Genomic DNA, 24,124 nt, shown 5'->3' on the forward strand with positions numbered 1-24,124 from the left:
CTGAAAAGATGCATGAAAAACCAAAGAAGTGAATGGAAATAGGATAAAAAAGAGCCACAAAGAATTTGAAACTGCAAGTAGGATACAAGTGCGATGGGTGGTGACAGAGATAAAAGTAAACAAGCAGAGAGGTTAGCTTTGTTTGATGAAGGAGGATATAACAGCAGTACTTGGAGATTGTTTCTGGAGGATTGTCCAGTGAGCCTATATGGGTAGAATATAGAAACTAGGGGAGGGCTGCTCCATTGGAGCTGATTTATAGAACCCCTCCTCCTGCTCCCCACCACCATCTGCAGGAATTTGAGCACATGTGCAGCACAATTGCTCATAATTGTAAGGGTAATAGGTTTGTATTAATGGAATATTTTAATTTTCCCAGTATTGTCTGGGCTGCTCAAGGTGTTAAGGGATTGGATGGGGTGGAATTTGTGAAATATTTCCAGGAAAGTTTCTCGAGACATATAATGGGCCCTACACAGGAGGGTGCAATAGTAGACCTTCTCGTAGTGAACAAGGCAGGGCAGGTAACTGAAGTGGCAATCAGGGAACACTTTGGCTCTCATGACTGTGACTCCATTAGCTTTACGACAGTGATGGAAAAGGACAGGACAGATCAATCGGTTGGGGTCCGCAAAAGGAACAGGGATAATTCGAGAGGAATTAGAAATGATCCAGCAGAGGCTGATTGGGTGAGCCTGTTTAAAAGGAATGAATAGCAACTGGGGGCTATGAGAGTGCAATAGCAAGTGTCCAGGAGTAGCATGTTCCTGGGTGAATAGTAAATCTGGCTAGTTTAGGGAACCTTGGCTGATGAGAGACATTGAGATTCTGGTCAAGGGAAAGAAGGAAGCATATATTTGGTTTAGGTTGTCGTATCATAGAAATCTATTGATTACAATAAGAGTAATATCCTTAAAGGGGAATCTAGAAGGCAAAGACAGGTATGCAAAGGATCAGGCGGGTAAGGTTAAGGAAAAAAAAATCGTAAGAGATTCTATTGCAATATTAAGAGGGTGGCTAGGATCAACAGATGGGTGGAATAATTAAATAAATATTTCTCCTTGGTGGTTATTCAGGATAAACTCGTGGTTGATCAAGAGAGAAGGGAAACAAGTGTAGGTGTTTTGAAGAGCTTTCCTATTACTAGTGAAGGGCCTTATAGAACATTACGGTGGAAAAATCCCCAGGGACTGGGCCGAGTCCAAAAGGAAATTGTGGCAGCACTTGTGAAGATATTTGCCTCACTGTTGACCACTGCTGAAATTTCAGACACCTGGAAAGTGGTTAATTTTATTTGTCTGTTTAAAGGTCAAGGACAAGCCAGGGAACTAGGCTCAGTAGAGGGGAAATTACTGGAGGGAATTTTGAAGGGCAAAACTTGGATTGACAGAGTCAGAATAGGACAAATCAGCATAGCCTCGTATGTGGCAAGTCATACTTGGAAAACTTTGTAAGAGCTGCTAAAGTAGTAACCAAAAAGGAAGATGAGGGGAGGGCAGTGGATATTGTCTTTATGGACTTCAGCAAGGCCAACATCACCATCCTGCACGCTAGGCTGATCTGGAAGACTAGGCCCCATGGAATCCAAGAACAGCTAGTTGGGCAAGAACATAGAACTACGCAGCACAGGAACAGACTCTTCGGCCACCATCAGTTTCATAGATGCTGCCTGTCCTGCTAAGTTCCTCCAGCATTTTGCCCTGGATTTCCAGCATCTGCAGAAACTTTTGTGGTTTGATCAGTAAGTATATAGATGACACAAAATTAGGTAGTGCTGATTGTGAAGGACGTAACTGTAGATTAAAGGGGCGTCTTAATGAAGTGGATTGAGGAATGATAAATGGATTTCAATAGTTTTGTGTGAGATGAATGATTGTGGAAAGTCAAACCAGTGTAGGACTTGTACTGTGACTGGTAGGGCACTAGAGAACGTAATGGAACAGAGGAGCTATGAGAACAAGTGCATAGCTTGCTGAAAGCAGCATCACAAGCAGATGGTGGTGAAGAAGGGGTTGAGCACGTTGTCCTTCATCAGTCAGAGCACTGAGTATAGAAGTTGGGACATTATGATGCAGTGGAGCCACACTCGGAATACCATATATCGTTTTGGTCACCCTATTATATGAAAGTCATGGTAAAACTGGAAAGAGTGTTAAAATAAAAGATTTGAAGATGCCACCCTTACTAGAGGGACTTGAGTTACAGAGAAGGATTGGCCATGCTAGGTTTTTATTAGATCATACGTTATAGGAGCAGAATTAGGATATTTGGCCCATCAAGTCTGCTCTGCCATTTCATCATGGCTGATCCAATTGTCCTCTCAGCCTCAAACTCCTGCCTTCTCCATATATCCCTTCATGACCTGACCAATCAAGAATCTATCAGCCTCTGTCTTAAATATACATGAAGACTTGGCTGCCTGTGGCAAAGAATTCCATAGATTCACCACTCTCTGGCTAAAGAAATTCCTCCTCATCTGTTCTAAAATGACGCCCCTCTATTCTCAGGCTGTGTCCTCTGGCCTTAGGCTCTCCCTCCTTAGGAAACATCCTCTCCACATCCATTCTGTCAAGGCCTTTCACCATGCAATAGGTCACCCCTCATTCTTCTGAATTCCAGCAAATACAGGCCCAGATCCATCAAATGCTCTTTGGAGCATAAGAGAAAGACTGGGTAACCTTATAGAAATGCTTAGAATTATGAGAAGCATAGATAAGGTGGATGATAACAGTCTTTTCCCCCAGGGTAAGGGGAGTCCGAAACTAAAGGGCATAGTTTTAGGGTAAGAGGAATAGATTTCAAAAGGAACTTAATGACAACTTTCACAGAGTGGTAAATATATGGAACAAGCTGGAAATGGTTGAGGTAGGTACAATGGTATCATTTAAGAAGCACTTGGATAGATATATAAAGGAACAAGACTTTAGAGAGATGCAGTCTGGATGTAGGGAATTAGGGCTAGCTGGGTGGGCACCATGGCCTGCATAAACTAATTGGGCTGAAGGACTTTCATCCGGAAAGGAAAACAAGAGGATGGCAAGTGAGCAGTAGAGAATAGCAAGAAGCAGTAGTTTCTATCCAACTTCCTGTGCTACAGCACATTCTGGACAAAGTGTTCCCAAAGCATTCAAAGTTATTTTCTGGGAGAGGGTATAACCAAATTACCAGACGAGCAAGTAAACAAGTTTCACTAAGTCATAATTCGTTGGATTTTATGCTTGTTCAACCACTAGGAATCCCCCAGGTTTTTAGACTTGAAAAAAACTAACATGGGAGCAGGAAAAATCTTCAGAGTTGAAACTAACTGAATGGAAAATGGATATGCAGATAAACCAAGTTACTGTGAAGACAACTGAGCATGGGCAACAAAGGAGAAACAGAAGCAGCAGAACTGGAGTGATTGAACACTTTGCCTGAGAAATGAGAGACTGTCCTGCTGTGTGTAGTTAAGAAGGCCTATGGGATGCTAGGCTTCATTAACAGGGGGATTGAGTTCAAGAGTAGAGAGGTCATGTTGCAACTCTACAAATCTCTGGTGAGACCGCACTTAGAGCATTGTGTTCAATTCTGGTTACCTGATTATAGGAAGGATGTGGAAGCTATGGAGAGAGTGCAGAGGAGATTTACCAGGATGTTGCTTGGTTTGGAGAACAAGTCATATGAAGCAAGGTTAGCAGAGCTGGGACTTTTCTCTTTGGAGTGTAGAAGAATGAGAGGGGACTTGATAGAGGTCTACAAGATTATGAGAGGCATAGATAGGGTGGATAGTCAGTACCTGTTTCCTAGGGCACCAATAGCAAACACCAGAGGGTATATGTACAAAATTAAGGGAGAGAAGTTTAGGGGAGACATCAGGGGTAAGTTTTTTTTTATAAAACACAGAGGGTTGTGAGTGCCTGGAATGACTTGCCAGGGATGGTGGTGGAGGCTAAAACATTAGGGGTATTTAAGAGTCTCTTGGACAGGCACATGGATGAAAGAAAAATAGAGAGTTATGGGGCAGTGTAGGTTTAGTACTTTTTTTTTAATAAAAGGATTATTTGGGTCAGCACAACATGGAGGCCTGAAGGGCCTGTACTGTTCTATGGTTAGTTCTCCAAATTCACAACTGAGTACAGTGACAACTGAGTTGACATTGATAATGGCAGATTATTGCTACTGGTGGGCAGATAGACAAAATATGGTACCTGCATAATCCTACTTGCTACAAACTTACTTAATAAGTCAGAATTGACATTTTTTCAAAAGATGTGGCATATTGATGTAACCTAGATAATTAATGATTGCCATAATATGAAGCATCTCAGGGAAAGGACAAAATATTGTGTCATTTTGTAAATATGAGTAGAGATTTTTGCATGATGGCCAATTTTACTCCACGGTACTTACCTGAAGACCCAGTTCCAGAGACACTTTGAGAAGAGTAATATCAGGCAAACTATCCATAGGAGTTGCTATTTTAAATGCATCCTGGGCAAGCTTGAAGATATGTGATGAGGAGTGAATGTTCTTCTGAATAGATTCTAACACTGTTTCTAGCCTCATAACATCCCCTGTAATTACATGAAAAAAAATGCAGTTTTGTGTGACAGTGGTATTCAAAATAATAAGACATATCATTTTCACTTTTAATTTTTTTTTTGTAAAAACCAGTGTTCCATGGATCTTTACTTAGCATTTTAAAAAAAGTTTCCACACCCAAACCTTGATCCTTTGATTGAAAGCTATGGCAGTATGATTCACTGCCTATTCTGAGGCAGAGCCACTTTCAGAGAAGTGGGAATTACTGGTTACAATCTCCGACACTCAAACTAAAAGAGTAAGGGACTATCAAACCCAGACCAAACCTATCAGCTTTCTCCCACTTGTTCCTGGACTAATGACTCCTTATTTCACACAGTACAAAACCCAGTAGAATACTCTAAGTGTAGGAGCAATGATAACTAAGCGGGTTGATAACAAACCACACAGTGACCAGTGATGGAAATGAAGGAAATCAGAATTGGAGGAAATAGTGATCTGAGGGCAGTTTGTGAGACAATGACAGGCCCAATGGAAATGTTTAATTATCATTCAAAAGCAAGTCAAATTTCAATTGGCATCCTAATCTTGATTAAAATAGATCAGTTTCATGAACCCTGAAAACAAATCCAGTTTTGAATCTTTCAAGGGAGCAAAGTATAGAAAAAACATTAAACATTCAATATATTGTCTCCACTACAATAAATTCCTATTCTTACTTGGTGGAGCTAATGAGAATATATTCTGAGCTTAGCACAAACTAGTACATAATTTGAGAGTACTTCAGTGCCTAATGCTTTTTTGCCAAATGACTGACAACGTATAGCAACTCATAAATGAAAACCCTACGTGTGGAAAAAATAAGAAATAAAAAAAAAAGATCCCTTTCTCACCAATTGATGCAAGGATCTCCAATGGATTAAATAAACGTATGAAAAATTTCAGAATTATGCCATGTCGCAAGATACATTAATCCGAGAAAGGAACCAGATCAACTTAAGGGAAACATTAATTAAATAGTTAAAACTGCAAATGAAAAAGCATTTCCTAATATACTTCCAAGCACATTGTTCTTATTTGACTTCAGCAGTAACTTAAAATCAATCTCTTTTACCTTTAGCAGCTGTTAACATCGTGGAAGCTAGCTCACACTGCTGAGACTCGATGTGACTGAGGGTGAACCAACGTGGGTAGCGGTTGGGAACAACAGACGCTATGTGGTGTGGACGAGATACATCTCCTGTTGGTGCTGTTGATTCCAGTACAGGCAGCCTGTAAGGTATCAATAAAAGAATCTTTGAACTGTAGTTACTTTTAGGCATGATTTAATCCATAATTAACAACTGAAAATTGCAACTTCCTTTGCTCCAAAGACGAGATATGAGACTCAAATGGAACATACATTAAACTAAGAAATATTAACTTCAGAATCTCCTCCGTAAACCTTTACTGACACTCTTCTCCATTAAAAATATTCCTTTAACACTTACCTCTGATCAAGCTATGGGAGTTAATATCTCATGTCCAGTTTTGCCTTTTGATTTTCTTTTTAGGCCACTTGAAAAAACATTACAACTTGAAAGGCACTACACAAATGCAAGTTATCACTAAACTGATCCTAAATAGATTACTGTTATTAATTTACTTTCAAACAATTCTGATAATGTAGTGCAATTTCTGTATGTCTACATATATAAAAGCCACTAATTCTCTAAATTGATTTACTATGGAAAAATGCTTAAAAACAGTTTTAAGCACAAAATTATTGATAATAAAAATATGATGAATACATCAATTTGAGTCAATTAATTAAAGATCCAAAATTGGTTTATTAACAGGAGAGAGAGTGTGTGATGGTTAACGATTGTCTTTGTAATTTGAATGCTAGTGACTGGTGGTGTATCACAGCAGTCTGTGCTACGACCCTTTATGTTTGTAATATATGTGAATAATTTTGATTTGGAGGTAGGAGACATGATCTGTTCACTTACAGATGACATGTAGATAGGAGTTGTTGACATTGTGGAGAGAAGCCTTGGGCTATTCGATAATATTGATATGTGTTGAAATGGACTGAGAAATGGCAGATGGAGTTTTAGCCAGATAAATGTGAAGTGATTCATTTTGGGAGTGTGGAGTCAGAGTTATGCAGCTCCAAAACAGGTCCTTTGGCCTGATTCATTTATGTTGATCGAGGTGCCTTCCCGAATTAGTCCCATATTCTAAACGTTTCCTATTCATGCACCTGTCCAAATGTTTTTTTTTTAAAAAAGCATTGTAATTCTACCACTTTCTCTGGCTTGTCAATCTAGACATCCACCACCCTTTGTGTGAAAAACTTTCCTCTCTTTCAGATCATCTTTAAATTGGAACATTATTGTGATACATTCTGAGGTACAGTGAAGAGCTAGTCTTATGTACTGTTCATATAGGTCAGATCATTACACAGTGCATCATTCCCCTCTCACTTCAAACCTGCACCCTCTAGTTTTAGATTTCCCTAACCTAGGAAGCAAGAGTCACTGACAGCATTTACAATTTGTCTAGACAAGCATGTAAATCCCTTAGGATAGAAGGCCATGGGCCAAGTGATAGGAGATGGGATTAATTTTGATGTGTCACCCCACTGCTAAATGTGGACATGGTAGGTTGAGATTGCCCATTTCCATGCACTGTAACTGTTAACCTGCTGCCTGGATGTGGCATTTATGCAGCCAGGGAGGAAAGGCTGTGTAAACAAATGGAAGGAAATGGGAATGAAAGCAGCATAGATTTTCATCTGTTTCCACAAAACCCTCATGAATAATTTTGGAAGAAGCTGGGCTGCAGAATACTTTGTGATGTAGAGGACCCTGGAAGTTCTCATGAACAGCAATGCTCACATATTTATCAGAAAGAACTAGATTTCTCTGCACCTTGGTTGATATTTCTTGTATACCCTAAGTTGTCAAAACTTAGTCCTAAAATGTGAATAGGCCACAACACAAACATTTTTAGCTCAAAACTAGAAATATTACAAATTTGAATTTTTAGAAGCATATACTCTTACAGAACAAGATTTTTTGATTTTGTTTGTACTTTCATATATTCAGGATACTGGACCACAGATGCACACACACCTTTGCTCTTGCTACTAACCTGAGAGACAAATTTATTACAGAAAAACGTGAGTCAGTGATGGGAACCAACTCAAACTCTGAGTGATGGCTCAGGTCTGGTTTCACCCAGTGCCATTCTCATCTTATCTGAATAATTTGCTTCGAAGTTGCTTTTTTCACCTCATCCACTGTGGTTGTATCAGTTCCGCAGTTTACAGACTTTGCAGTAAAATTACTGACAGCAACCTTAAAACTGCTGCTCTGAAATGATAATGTCCTTTGGTAGAACGGAACTCCTGCTTCCTCGTGGAACTGACCTCCATAAAGTAGGGCACTCATGCTTCACTTTCAATGAAAACAGAACTTGCAGCTCGACTGTTCCTGCCATTAACAACACCCATGTGACTGACCCTCAAAGTCTCATCTCAAGATCTCAGGGGAAATGGATTAACATGCAAGATAGCATAAAATGATACAGTCAAAGACGCCTTTAAAATCACTAGAGCACTGATCTTGCAAGAGTTAGAGGTCAGAAAATGTATTCCATTCCAGAGTCAGTCTTGCATGGTGTAGAATAAAATTAATAGTCAATTCCTCCGGGGTTGATGGATCTTCAGGCAACCATTAAACCTAATAATTAGCTCAAGCTGCAAATCACATTGCAGGGTCAACATTTTCCACAAAGTGACTTGTCCTTAGGGTTAAGGAGTGTGATATTGTGGTCATTAATGAAACCTGGCTTTTAGTCAGGCAGCACAGCTCAATATTCCTGCTTATTGGGGGTCTTAGATGAAATACAACGAATTTAACAAAAAAAAGGACATTTAGCAATCGTGGTGAAGGAAGCAATTACAGCAGTCAGGAGAAATGATATGCCAGAAAGACTAAAAAAGCCAAATTGGCTGAAATGAAGTACAAAATAAGGGACAATTACATTGTTGTATAACAGAATTACAAATGGATACTAGGAGGTAAAAAAAAAGTAATTATCTAGACAAATTTGAGAAGTGCAAGAACTCAGCACAAGGTTGTGTTTGTTAATTATCCTCATAACACGAGGAGTAAAATGTATAGAAAATGCAGAATTCTTATAATACTTCCAAAGGAACTTAAAAAAGTTATCAATACTGAGCAAACCCAAAAGAAGTGTAAAGAGTACTCTTCAGATTTACAGAACAGGCAGGTGAAGAGGATAGAAATTAGAGATATTTTGAAGGCAGTGATCATAACTCAGTAGAATTTGGTACAGTTAACAGAAAAGGACAAAGATACACCAGGCAACAAAGTTTGAGAACATGATTACCAGGCTAAATTATTATTTTGTAAAATGGTATTGAAAACAACTACTTGAAGGTTAGCGTCAATACTAGGAGACACAATCAAGGAAACAAGAGGTTGTGAGGAAAGAGGCAACTCAAATCTGTACCTCCATGGATTTCAAGGTACATATGGGGTAGATTGGATACAAGGCAGAAAGGGAAGCTTATGACAACAAAAAAAATCTCAAATCTAATATTGCACAAACCAAGGAGAATAAACAATGATAGTCTGCTGAAATTTAAAACAAAAGGCAGGCAAAGAGAATACATGAAGAAATAACAAGGAAAAACAAATTTCAAAATCTATAAAAAGAATGAGGAGATTCTACAACAAAGGAATGTGTGTAGAAACCCCAGGTGCTTATATGGATAGTTCTGGTCTGCTTTCCAAGCAGTGGTGTAATGCAATGGATATTGTCATTAAAAGGAAGAAGAACACAAAATATCCAGCTTGAGGTACTGTGACAGCAAGAGAGTGAGAGCCATTGTGTTAAGTGGATCCAGCACCTTTCAAAGTGGATAAATCACCAGGTCTCGAAATACAAGATTCTAGGCTCTTGAAGGAATGGAGGAAGTACTGCAGGTATCATATTTTCCAAAGCCTTTTGCTAATACAGGGACTATTGGAAGGCTGGAAGAGAATTTATACGGTACTTGTTGTCAAAAATGATAAAGGATGATCATGAATATCTATAGTGTCCGCAAAGTAATAGAAAAATATACAGGATCAACACAAGCCTAAACTTACAGCACACACTTAATCAAGGACAATTAGCATGAACTTGTTAAAGAATAACAATAGATAAGTTTTTGAGGGCAACACATCTAGATGTTAGTAAGCTACCTGAAGCAGCTCCAAATGATGGATCAATCAAGAAAAGAAAAAAACTGTAGAAGCCAAGAGAAAGTGGCAAGTGAGATAAACTGGCTCAAAAAAATTGGCTTCAGTGACTATGGAGCTGTGTGGTGCAAATCAACAAAGCTCTGTACAAGGTTCCTTGGTTTCAAGATGTACACAAGTAACTCAGGCATGAATGAATGAATGGGCTCATGATACTGAGTAGACGGTACTAAGAAAATTCCAGGCATATGATCAAATGGGATTAATCCGGAGAAGTTTGATATAATGCATTTAAGGGAAAACTGACAAAGGTAAATGGTAAGATAACAAAATATTTGGAGGATAGCATGGATCTTGGACTGCACCTCTGAGTTACACAAAGCGGTTACAAAGCATGCAGGATCTGTTTTACCAGCTAAGATCTATAATACAAGAGCAGGGAAGCCATGCTAGAGCTGTTTACAACACAAGACTGGTCAAGCTTAGAGTGATGTATATGACAATTCAGGTCACCACACCGACTAGAGGGTGTGGAGGAGATTCACAATGCCAATGCCATGGCTGGAGATTTATTGCCGTGCTTGAGACCAACTAGGCTGCAGTTATTTGAACTGAGTGGGGATGTAATTTGAAGTATATTAAATTCTGGAAGGCCTACGAAGTGAACTGAAAGGATTTAATTCTCTCAGCAGGGAGATCACCAAGGGATTTTAAATTGGTAAAAGTATTAGAAGAGAAAGGAGGAAATCATTTTACTCCAAAAAGCACTGGAACACAATTCCTAGAGAATGGTCGATGCAGATACCGTTATTATATTTAATGATACTTGGATGAAGAACCAAATTGTACAAGCATGGACTGAAAGTTGGTAAGTACTTGAAACCTAAATAGTTGTATTTTTGAAAGGCATCGACTCAAATGACTACCCTCAGTCCTCCATCCCAAATTTTTGTGCTGATATTCCAACTCACCTACTAAAGTGAACCATTATTGTTCAACGTTACTTTAACTCCTCTTGAACAAATTAAAAGCAAAACTGTCCCATCTATTTGTTGCAAAAGACTAAATACTGCTTGTTAATAAGGTTTTCTACCATAATTAGAAAATGTTGCTCTTGCTTGAGGAACTTCATTTTTTTAAACATTTCTTTTCCTTCAATTAGTAGCTTTAAACTTAAATACCTCCTATGCAGTTCTATGCATTTCAGACACACATCCAGAAAGGTTGAGAAAGAAATCTCAGGATTAGTTGATCTAGCCAAAAAAATAGTTCAAGTATATGCAGAGAGAGCTGGTTGGAGGTTCCCAGCATTGGGTCCCCATTGCAGAGGTGTATCAATCCAAAAATCTGCCCCAGCAGCCTTTACAAAAAATAAAAATAAAAATAAAACATCACAACCAGATTTGAACTCTGGGTTTGTCCCTAATGAACTGCTTGTTGATGATCATACCCAGGCCTGGCCAGCATCAAGTGTGGTCTGAAAAAAATTCCCCAACAGAATGGTGGAACATTTGAGACCACAGAGCCTAAAATTTGTTTAATTCCACCCACAATCTACTTGTAACCTCGAATTATAACCTTCAATGACCATTGTCAGAAGGGTGGGAGGGTACTATCACTCGCAACAGAACAAAAATGCAGCAACCCTGTTTTGATTCTGGTTAGCAGCATATTTTTCATCAACCACTACTACTTTTTAGATTCAAACAATTCTTTTCCTAAACAAATGCACAATACAAATTTTCTTCCTTGTTTCTGGAATTTAGATGCAGAACTCCCTCCTCTGACCTGCTGAGGATTTTTCATCTGTGCACAGTTGAATGTAGTTTCATCCTTTATACACAAGGTGAAATTATTGTGTCAAATTAATTTCACCTTGCTTATAAATGATAATGTGGTGCTTAGACCCTTTGAAACTACTTTCTAGAAACTTTATCTTTTTGACTGTAGGCAAAACTGCGGGGTTAAGCAATGGTGCTAATTTCTTTTTACCAATTTGTCGATTACAGAAAACCTGGGAGGAGACAAAATATAGAAGCAAAAATATAATTAAGTACAAAACCTATAATATACTACTAAATGAATAAAAATTCCTGATGGTATTTTCAAAAACAAAAATGCAGTATAGCAATCTGCAGCCCTCCACTTAATATACTTGAGACCAATTATTGTTCAAATTTTTCTCCTAACTTTCACTGGTATGAAAGTTAATTGATACCAAGGTCAGGATATGGCACAACTGCAATTAAAAAAAAGCTCCAGAAAGTGTGTCAACAGTTCCCAAGCATTTCATTTTTACACAAGACAGCTTGACAGCAGTAAGAAATTCTACAATTCATGCATCTTTGATAGATTGCTTCCACCATTCATACTCCTCTCTAAACACATCTAAGTTTTCATTTTAAATTTTTTTCTAAAAATATGCAAATAGTCAATATATTAATAAATTTAGTTTGACTAAAAATAAAAAACATACAATTGTATACTTCTGAAAATTCTGATTTATTACTGTTCCATGTCCTCTTATCAAAGACCACCACAGTTTAATTTGCAGTTAAGCTATTTTCACAAGTGACATTCAGCAGAAAAATACTCTGAACTTTAAAATTCACATCTGGATTCAAATAAAAGGACATTTTTTTAAAAAAATAGTAAAAGCAGCTATTGCCATCAGTACAGTCCAACAACCTTTTGGCTTCTGATTTAAATAAAATCCAATGTAGCTCTAGCTTAAATCCAACCAGATGTTGCAAGAACACCATCAATGCAGATTCAGGAGTGGCTTCGTTTTAAATTACTCAGACACAGGCTTTATTGGTAAATATTTAAACATTTGTCCTTTCTTTACAACCCTAATGCATTGGATAAGGACTGCTGATAAAAATTAAAATCACTGATGTAAGATTTTATTATGATAACAATAATGGCACCTACCATTCAATGTAAAGCAAGAAGTACAGTATTCAATTAAAATGACCCCTTACAGGTGTTGTCAACAAAGACAACATGATTACAAATAACATACAAGTTGGCAATATGGGGAAATCCTGTTAAAAATATTTGTTGAATGGGAGGGAGGGGGGTGGTTTCTACCACAATGGAAACTGTCAACAAGCCGGGGGGAGGGAAGAAATCCTGTGCAAATGAATCGCCATGACAGGCCAAACAGCCTTCACCTGTGCTGCAGCAATCATATTAGTCTACATCGCTGTAACTTAGGCAGGTGCCATCTAGTCAGAATTGTCCTTACCATTGATAAGGTGGTGGTGAGGTCAGATGCAGTGACTCCTATAGTGTTAGCCAAAGGTGTTATTGTCTTTTAAACATTTTTTTATGATCGCAATACCTTGCTGGACATTAAGCACAGTAGGTTAGCGAGTTGTGTGTTGGCAGAGAAACTGAAGGAACTGGACTGTGATGCTGCCTGCTACAGAGTGGTGTCAGTGAACCGAGGTGGTGTGCGGCCTAACCACAAGTGATCATCTTAAGTGCTTGTCTTGTGAGCACAAGATCCTGTTAGATACTGGTGGCATGGAACACCGCTGGTCCGATTCATTGGTTTAGTGGCGAATGGTGGGGGAGCTGCAGGCCATTGGTCATAGCAAGGACCAGGCTGCAAGCCGCAGTGTCACCTGTTTGCAGCCACCTGGGGGAGAGGCAGGGGACACCAGAGTGTCGGAGGCGGCGTGGCGTGGCATTCATGCTGGAGTCAGTTCTGGCCCCCCAGTGTTCATGCAGAATACAAGCTGTATTGTGCTCACCTGTAGACCGCTACAGCAGTCTTGGACTATTTTTATTATGTGACTGTATTTTGCTGCTACGTTATATGTGCCTTGTGCTGTAGGACTGTTGGTATTGTGTTTTGCAGCTGGGCCCTGGAGTAACACAGTTTCATTTGGCTGCATTCATGTAAAGTTGAATGGCAATTAAACTTGAACTTGGAGCTTTTTCAGATCCCCTTCACAAATATCCAACCACTTATCCCAAGATCACTTCTACAGGTAACAGGTCAGAGGCTGAACTAAATACAGGTGATGTTAGACCAATTTCTTGTAGCCATCCCCCTCCAATCACACTCTGCACTGTTCATGCCTTCAGACGTTTTTTATGTCCTCCACCCACAATAAAGCTATTAATGGGATCAGTCCTCTGCCAACACCTCAATATCTATTGGCATTCAATCCAATCAGATTCAGATTCAGTTTATTGTCATTTAAAAACCACAAATGCAATGCAGTTAAAAAATGAGAATGTTCCTCCAGAATGATATCACAAAAGCACATGACAAAACAGACTACACCAGAAAATCCACATAACGTTTGGCGAATCCCCAATCCAGAGTCCGGAGAGGCTGCTGTGTATTAATATCGCGCTACTGTCTTAGCGCGTTCCCTGGAAAGGAGCTCCAAACCACCAGACAAAACAAGACCAAAATCTAAAGCTACAAGACCTGCACAAAACCACATAGTTACAACAGTGCAAACAATACCATAATTTGATTAAAAAACAGACGATGTGCCTATGGTCATTTTCTTGATTGGCAACTAATAACAGAAATGCCAGACGGATGTGTGCTGTGGCCTCAGCTGCTAACACAAAGATTGCAACTTCCTTTACAATTTATTAATCCATCAACGTGCTCGCAAAGGGATACTAAAAGGCTAAATGAGGGGCCAAGATATCAAAGTTCAATTTGGGAAAATGTGAAGATACCCACTTCAGAAGACACTTGAAAGTGAAAATCATTCAAATCAAGTTCAAGGTTAATTGCCATTCAATAATACATGAATACCCAGGCCAAGGTGCAAAACACAGTACCAACAGTCATACACAGAACAAGGCACACTAGTACATATAAAAATGCAGCAAAATACAGTCACACACAAAAAAAATCGAAAGCCCCCAGCCCATGAATGGTGCAGCAGTCTGCAGTTGAACATAATATATCATCTTCTGCTGAGCGAACACTGGAGAGCAGTGCTGACTTCAGCATGGACAAGATATCACACCACCTCCGACACTTCGGTGGAGCCACCGACTCAGACACTTCCCCCCCGGGCAGCTGCAAATAGGCAACACCTTGTTAGAGGTCTAGACCCTGCTATGACCGAGGCCATGCAGCTCCCTCGCCTCTGCACTGCCATTCACAATAAACTGTGCTTGCGGCATTCCACATTACCAGTGTCCAACCGGGACTTGCAATCACAAGACGAATGTCTAAGATGATCACTTGCTGTTAGACTGCACACCCACTTCAGGCATTGATTCCTCTCAGTTTCTCTACCCCCTTGCTGTTGGGGTAGACCTTAATGTCCAGCAGGGTCTTGCAATCATAAACAAAGACGCTAAAAAAAGACAGTATCACCTTTGGTTAGCCCTGTGTCCAAACGCGCCAACATCTCACTGGAAGTTGATGAAGGCTACAGCTACAAAATGTTGTAGTACAAAAAGAGCTATGATTCTACAATGCCAAACAAGAAACTAGCACGTCAGCACAGTGAATATTTGGAAGGCTAATAGAATCCTGGCTTTGATTGCAGGAGGAATGAATCAGGAAGTTTTGATGCACCTTTACAGGGTGAAAATGCACCTGAAATTCCATGTACAGTTTCCATATTTATGGAATAATATATTTGCATTGGAGGCAGAGAAATTTCACTACATTGATTCCTGGGATGAAATGGTTGGCACATGTTGAAAGATTAAGCAGGCTGGGCTTGTTATGATTTTGCACTATGTTTCCCGGCACTGCACTTCCCTGTAGTGGTACCAATACTCATTTGAACTTAGAAGAATGAAAAGTGATCTTAAACAAATATTTAAAATCCTACGGTCAAAGACCCTGAATCTTGGGGTCTTAATCACAAGATTAAGTCCCCGAGATTCCGAGGTGGTTTGAAAGGGTGATTGCCAAGAGGAAGTATTAAATCTGGAAGCTAAGCTCTAGAAAAAGGGGCTGCCCCATATTCAGAGCTGAGTAGCGAGATTTCTCTTTACGGGTCATGAGCCATTTACATTGTCTACCCCAGGAATTGTAGAGCCACAGTCAATATCTTCAGTGCAGAGGCATTTCACCTACAAAAGGAGTTGGGGGACATGTAAAGAGACCATTTGACAAGGTGCCATACAAGAGGCACGACTGTAAATTAAGAGCCCAAGGCACTGAAGGAAGTGTTTTAGCATGGATTAAAATCCAGCAGTTACACATAAAACAGAGTTGGAATAAACTGGCCATTTCCAAGCTGGATAGATGCAACTAATGGTGTTCTCCAGGTGTTCGTTCTTGGCCCACAATTGTTCACTATTTGCATTAATGACCCAGAGGAAGGTTTAAGTTTGCTAATGGTATGAAAATAGGTGAAGGGCATGCTGTAATGAGGAAGCTGAGATTCTGCAACAGGACATAAACAGATTAAGTGACTGGACAAAAACATGGCAACAGACTTTAATGACAGGAAGCGCGAGGTCACACACCTCTGGAAGACAAGTCAAAAGCCTGATTTAAGTACAAAGGGATCAAATTGTTCTAGAGCAGGAATCATGAAATGTTAGCAGGTTCAAAAAAGTAGTTAAGACTAAGAACATTTTGGCTTTTGTTGAGAAGGAATTGGATTTTAAGAACAGGGTGCTGGTCAGGCCACATCTGGAACACTGCACAGGTTTGGTTTTGTTACCTATAAAAAGAACAAGAAGGAAAAAAAGGAGGATTTCTCAAGTCCCGACATTCACATAGCCAATTCTTGGGGACGAGAAGATCCTCCTATCAAAAGCAGATGGATAGTTTGGGCCTTTGGTCCATAGATCTTATTAGATACAAAGATAATCAAGAGAAAATCTGGAGCATAGAAAAAAGGAAGCAACACTTCTATGTCCAACTGGAGAACCGATAATTTATGTTACTTTACTGTCTTTCTGTGGCTTATCTCCTCATTGTACCATGTGTACAAAATGCTGGTAATAGGTCACATCTTTAAGAGCAGAAGCATGTGAAAATGGCTGATGCACACTGGATGACATTGCTGGATACCCATCTAACCTGACAGAAACATTCAATATGCTGAAGGGTTTTGCGTCTGGAAGTATAAGGACAACTTTACTGTGGCCACTAATAATCACTAGCAATAATCTAATATGCATAATAAAGCTCTTCTCGATAAATTACATGCAAAAACTGTGTGCAAGAACATCCATTTCCTAAACAAATGATTCAACGAAGTAATGTCAGAATTTGGAACATTTCCACACACCGAGATTAAATTACTCAGTGTATAATTCCAAAGGTACACTAGTTTCCTTAGCTGGCGTCTTACTGTTGTCCCGGGACTCAAAAACTTCTCATTTACCTGCTCCAATATTCTAATGCAGCAGGTGAAGATTTCAGTTATATGCATTTTAATTCTTTTCTGCTGCATAATCATTTCACAATTAAAGCAAACATTTCACCAGGTTGACCATAAATGACAGTCTGTCAATGCCATTAAATAACCTATGTCTAAATGATGGTTAGTCAAGAGGAGGGGCAGGAGTGGAAACGAAGGCAATTATAACCACGGCCATCCTGAGGTTTAGTTCAAATCTATTACAGCATATTTATTATTCACACATTCACTAAAATCTCATTTTCAGACATCATGAATAATTTAGTAAGATTTCAGTTAAAGTCAGTTTGTCATTAAATACTCTAAAACTGCCGACAATCTAACTCCAACACAACCAGATTCTGTAGCTTTGCAAAGCCGACAGATTGGATGTCTGAGATGCAAGAACAGCATTCTCTTTACTGCAGCCATTCATTGGATTGAGATGTGGATGCACAAGCTGATCTTTAAGATTACTAATTAAGCAAACGTGCCAGCAATGCAAAAAAAAAGGTCTGCAGCAATGACCGGTACTCACCGCATCGCTCTCAGTGCAATCTTGTATGCCAACTCAGCATCATGAGGTAGGAGAGACGTAAAGAGATACTTAGCGAAGGTGTGCATTGGAACACTCTCTCTGTAGATTATTTCACCCAGACCACTGTAAGGCCCACCTGAGGAAAAAGGCAAATATTAGCCCAAAAATAAAATGCAATCTACATGCACTAATCCAACCATTTCTACAGCTGTACACAATTAAAGTGTCAGATCATCTTTGGGAGGGTATTTCGAAACACTTGGGAATTGAGTGAAGGTTAATGAGGCTGCAGCCTATGCATCTAAGGTTATGACTTGAAAATAGAGTTGGTCAGTAATCGAGCAGGTTAAGAGGGAGAGACGAGATCTTGTACTCTGCTAAATCCACCAGATCTCCAATTCAACAAATATTTTCCAAAAAGGGAAAATATATAGATTACATTTCCACCCCCAATATTATTGCCTATATTGAACACCAAGTCAGCATCAAGAGCATATTCCATCTCAAAAGTTATTTTAGAAACCAGAAAGACTAACAGGTAAATGCTGTACTGAGAAAGTGCAGGACTGATAAAGATGCCATCTTTCAGGCAAGATGTAACCTGCGATTTGTAATACCATATATCCATAAACGACTCCAAAAGCATTAGCTTAAGAAGATTTTTCCCTGGCTCCTCAGCCAATGTCTATTCCTCATCTGAAGTATTAAAAAAAAATTCACTGGTCATCATCTCTATATAGGTTGTAGAACTCAGTGAACAAATTGTCTGTCACATTTCTAACATTATAACTTCAAAAAGAAATCACACTTAAATGTGAAGTCTTTTAAGAATTCATCAGGTTGTATGAAGTACTATATTAAAAGGCAAGTTGTTTTGTTATTGGTATTCACATACAGTTTCCAAAATGCTGTACTATTGAACATTCCATTCTCCCACCACTATTGCTCAGGGATGCATGGGGGCTTCGTCATAACATCTACCAGGTATATGGGAAATGATTGTTGCTGGTAGGTAGTCTGGGAGTTGGTGGAGGGGTTGCTCTTCATTACCATTCTCCATTGACTGAGACACAGCACGTTACAAGTCCTGTCTTACATTGTCAACAGTGTTTGCTAGATCACATGCATGCACCTAATATCACTCTATGTCAAATCTATTTATTTCTGGAAAATAGAAACAGGAAAAGTTTTAGATAAAGTTTGGACTATACATGAGGATATTGACACTTGTACTAGCTAATAACCAAGTACCAGCTCATCTCCCCAGTTCTGAAAAATTGTTTATAAATTAATTCCTTTCCAAAAGGGAATGTATAATATGTTAAAAGCTAAAACTGCACACTCCCTTTCTTGTAGGTTAGAGAAAACCATGTTTTTAAGATTATTTAAAGGATATCACTTGTTTACATTTAAGGCTGTAATAATCAGGATATGCTAAGACATTAGAAAGGAAAGGTGTGTTTGTTTCTACAATTTGCCCAGCAACATTCCCAGTCTGCATTGGCAGCAAGCACCAGTACAAAGGTAGACTGGCAGGTAGATTAAAGTACAACATTAAGTACACAGAAAGCAAAGAAGCAACCCATAAAGGCAATTTCAGCCTGGTTAAACTTACCTTCTAGTAGGAAGACAGCTTGTTTGCGAAAAATTTTCACCAACATGTCATCTAATTCTATCTCCTGAAGCTTTGCAATCAGTTGTTCCTCATTGCGACACACTTTCTCCTGTGCATACAAACCATCAGGCATTATTCGCTGCTGGCCTAATCCAATCAGGGCTATTTCAACAGCTAATGTTAAATAAGATTCCCCATCTTCCAGGAACTTGTGCGCTGGTAGATGTTGATACTCAAGCAACTTCAGCTGCCCCATTGTTTCTGCAAAAATAAAACCAGAGCCATACATAAATGCATTATGTTTTAGTATGTGAAACAATATTCATTTAAAATACAGCCGTAACAAATTTTTGAAATATGAAACCAAACTATAGTTGTAATGAGGAAACTCATTTCAGCAAACTTGCTGTCCCTGGGATCATAACTCTGCATTATTAAGCACCTCCAGCGGTCAAGGAAATAAACACAGCCACTGTATGTTCAATTTTGAAAGCTCCAGCCTGCATACATATTCGTGAAGTGCAGTTTAAAAAGAAATGTAGAGGACACATTATAGGAAGGACATGGTTGTACTGGAGGTGCAGAGGAATGCAGAGAAACACAAGAGATGTGCATGCAGCCCAGTCCAAGAACACAAACCTTCCCCATCAACAGATGTATAAGATGACAGAGATGCACTGATTATGTGGATAGTCAGAGGCTTTTTCCCAGGGCTGAAATGGTTGCCACAAGAAGACACAGGTTAAAAGTGCTGGGGAATAGGTACAGAGGAGATGTCAGGGATAAGTTGCTGTTTTTTTTAAAAAACGCAGTGAGTGGTGAGTGCATGGAATGGGTTGCTAGCAACGGTGGTGGAGGCGGATATGACAGGGTCTTTTAAGAGACTTTTGGATAGGTACACGGAGCTTTGGAAAATAGAGGGCTATGCATAAGCCTAGGTAGGGACATGTTCGGCACAACTTTGTGGGCCGAAAGGCCTGAATTGCTCTGTAGGTTTTCTATGTTTCTATTTTCTTTTAAACAGCAAGGAACTCCATCATTAAAATCATGCCCCTTGTCACCCACCAGATCACCTCCTCTTCCCTCCTGCACAGCCATCCATTTTTCCTTTAACTATGTGTCCTTCTAAAAGCATCTCAAATGTTCCAATGTATTTGCTTCTCCCAGCATCCCTGGCAGAGCATTCCACACACTTACCACTATGTATAAAAACTTACCACTAAACATCCACCTATACTTTCCTCATTAACCATTTTCACCCTGGGATTCCTCGGGAATGTTTCATGGGATGGGATGTTTCAACAATGGGCAGAGTAGGCAGGCTGGTTTGTCTTCCTTGAAGAGGAGGTGATTGGGTGGGTGACAAGGGTCTGATGCAGTGGAACTGACAGAGGTATTAAAGAAAAAGACGAGAGCCATTGGGGATAGACAAGAAGAAACTTCTTCCCTGGCATATGAGGAGGTGTTGACTTAGGTGGGATCAGAGGACGAATCTTTTCACTCAAAGGTGGCAGAAGTTTAAAACACACTGCCTTCAGGTAGTGGAGACAGGTGTGTGCATGCACGCACACACACACGCACGATTTAAGCAGCATCTGGAACTGCACGATGAGCTGAGGTGAACTGGCTACAGAGCAAGTGCTGGTAATTGGGATAAGGTATAAGTGCGTACTCGATGGTGACATGAGCATGGCAGGCTGAATAGCCCGTTTCTTTATGATGGTCCAACTTTCATTCATCCAAATAAACCTGCGAACTGCGTTAACTTCTTAGAAACCTTCAGCAGACTGTTTGAAACCAGGAAAAAATGAAAACCGCTTAAGTGAAAACTTCAGTAAGAATCGAAAGAGAACGTTGTAAAACCTTCGCAAGAGTTTGACCAAAAGACCAGAAATGCATCCACTAAGTTGCCACAAAGAACACCTCATGAAGTCTCCAACCCGCAAATGAATCTATTTATACTCTATGATGGCTAAATTTCAACTTAATGCAAGTTGTTAAGTTATAATCTTCTCCAATTCACAGTGATACTGAGCTTGAAAACTAAGACTGCATGAACTAGGAGCAGGGATACGTTCCTCTTCAGGGAAGCATTCTGCAGTACAGCTCAGCCAGCTGGATCTGAGAGTCATTCCTCATTCAGACCACTAGAGGGATCCCAAAGGGTAAAAACAGCCTCTGACTCAGTCCTTTCCCAGCAACAGTGCAACATGATAGTAATCAGGGGGAAAAAAATCTGTTTTAAAGATCAGCCTACGGACCAGATTAATCCTCCCCACTGAACGACATTCATTACTGCTTCTCCCATCACCAATCCCCAACCCCCACCCATATGACCCCCAGAAGGCCTGGTTAAAAATAGCTCCTGCCAAGTCCTTTCATTAACAGCAGCCCTTTCACACAACAGTGACTACATTTCAAAAGTACTTTGTTAGTTGTGAAGCACTTTGGGGCATTCTGAGCCAATGCAAGCTGCTATATAAACATAAGCCCTTCTCTGTTAATTTTGCAGGTTAGAAACACTGAGGACCATAAGCACAGACTGCACTGTGGACAACCTGATTGCAGTCAACAGTATGAAACTGGAAATCGAACAAGAATGGGAATTCAAAACAGCAAAGCAAGGAAGTATCCCTTCGAACCTTTTTACATGCCTAAGAATTTTAAATCAGAAAACCTTTATTTACCAATTTGAACTAGGTAAGTAATCTAACCAATTAATGTTTAAAATAATTAACTCAAAATTGCCAGGAGTCAGCTGACAGTAGAAAAGACAACCACCACCACCAGCCCTCACAACATCTGCTGCGTTTTTTAACAACTTCAACTCATTGCTACTGAGTCAGAATCAGAGGGACAGTGCAGGGAAGGAGATTTAAATTGCTTCCAAGGATACTTCAGTACTTGGGCATTATAACTAGAGGAAAAGGCCTGGCTTAGCTAACGTTTTAGATATAGTTAATGGCTGGGACAAGAAGACACGACTGCAACCCAGCCAGCTCCAGGGACTAGATATGTATCGGGGAGGCCAATACTGCCTCCTGAGCTAGTGAGCTTGAGGCAGAGTGGATGAAAACAAAAATGGCTGGAAAAACAGGCATACAGCCCTGGGGTTGGGATGTTCTGTGCAATGCCATATGCTCGTTATTGTGGATCTATTGTCAAATGAGCATAACCTGTTCTTTGTACTTGATTATTAAGTGTGTCAAATGTTACAGGAAGGAGGCAGGAGAATGGGGTTGAGAGGGAAATAAGTTATCCAGAATTTGTCTTGAATGGCCTAATTCTGCCATTCAGACTACAATATTGTGTTGACTTTTTAAAACCTACTCCAAAATCAATCTAACCTTCCCAATAGCCCTCCAGTTTTCTTTCATCCATGTGCTTATCCAAGTCTCTCAAAATGTCTCTAATGTATCTTCCTCAACCATAACATGCATCAGTACATTCCATGCACTCACCACTGTAAAAAAAAATCCTATCTCTGACATCCTCCCATACTTCCCTCTAATCACCTTAAAATTATGTCCTTTCTCATTAACTATTACCACCACGGGGTGGGGTGGCGGAGAGGGTCAGCATTGGCTGTCCACTTGTCCACTCCAACAATGCCTCTCATCCTTTCATCCTCCTTCACTCCAAAAAGCCTTAGCTCACTCAACCATCAAGACACTCTCTCTAATCGAGTCAGCATCCTGGTAAATTCCCTCTGCACCCTCTCCAAACATCTACATCCTTCCTGTAACGAGGGGACCAGAACAGTACACAATATTCTAAATGTAGTCTGAGCAGTTTTATAGAGCTGCAACATTACCTCACAGTTCTTGAACTCAATCCCCCAAGAAATGGAGGCCAACATGGCACACGCCTTTGTAACCACCTTCACAATTTGTACAGCAATTCTGAGAAAAGTATGAACTTAGACACCAAAATCCTTCTGTTCCTCTACACTGCTTAGAATACTGCCACTAACCTTGTACTCTGCCTACAAATTCGACCAAAGTACCAGAGCACACTTCTCCAGGTTGAATCTCCACTTCTCAGCCAAACTCTGCAACCTACCCATTGCAACAGACAACCTTCGAAACTATCCACATTAACAACCTTTGACATTTGCAGACTTACTAATCCTTCCTCAAAGTATCATAAATTCCTCAAAAATCATAAAGAGCAGGGATCCAGGAACAGATCCCAGCAGACCACCACTAGTCACCAACCTCCTGGCAGAATATGCTCCAGCTACTACTATCATCTGACTATTTTAGGCAAACCAGTTCTGAATCCATGGCTCCAAGTTTCCCTGGATCCCATACCTCCTGAGTTTCTGAATGGGCCTACCATGGGGAACCTTTTTGAATGCCTTAGTAAAAACTATATACAACACATCCATTGCTTGAACTTCCAATTGTTTTGTAAGTTTCTCAAACAAGTCAATCAGGGTCACGAGGCATGACCTGACCCTTATAAAGCCATACTGACCATCCCTAATCAGACAATGCTTCTTCAAATGCTTGTAAATCTTTTCTCTCAGGATCCACTCCAATAGTTTGTCCACCACTGATCTATAATTCCCAGGGTTATCTCTATTGCCTTTCCTGAACAATCAAACGATATCTTTCATCCTCCAATCTTCTGGTACTACTCTTGTGGCCAGTGAGCACAAAGATAATTACCAAAGGCTCAGAAATCTCTTCCCTCGCTTCATGTAGTAACTTGGGGTATAACCTGCCCACCTCCAAGGAATTCTATACAAAAGTTTTTCAAGATTTCCAGCACATCCTCTTTCTTTACCTCAATTTGTTTCAACATACAAGACTGTTCTATGCTGTCCTTA

At 39.8% G+C, this 24,124-nt stretch overlaps 1 protein-coding gene across 4 annotated transcripts in view; it reads right to left on the bottom strand.

The window, feature by feature from the left end:
• LOC132404824 (zinc finger SWIM domain-containing protein 6) overlaps positions 1 to 24,124 on the bottom strand; it is a 178,487-nt gene that overhangs the window by 10,397 nt on the left and 143,966 nt on the right. For all 4 annotated transcript variants that reach the window (XM_059989336.1, XM_059989338.1, XM_059989339.1 and 1 more), the window contains exons 9-12: positions 19,291 to 19,551; positions 17,676 to 17,811; positions 5,636 to 5,793; positions 4,390 to 4,553 (exon numbers count right to left, since the gene is read on the bottom strand). In XM_059989336.1, coding sequence (XP_059845319.1) covers positions 4,390 to 4,553; positions 5,636 to 5,793; positions 17,676 to 17,811; positions 19,291 to 19,551 — 719 coding nt within the window. The remainder of the gene's footprint in view (positions 1 to 4,389; positions 4,554 to 5,635; positions 5,794 to 17,675; positions 17,812 to 19,290; positions 19,552 to 24,124) is intronic.

The sequence above is a fragment of the Hypanus sabinus genome, chromosome 14, assembly GCF_030144855.1.
Source record: "Hypanus sabinus isolate sHypSab1 chromosome 14, sHypSab1.hap1, whole genome shotgun sequence".
NCBI classification, from domain to species: Eukaryota; Metazoa; Chordata; class Chondrichthyes; order Myliobatiformes; family Dasyatidae; genus Hypanus; species Hypanus sabinus.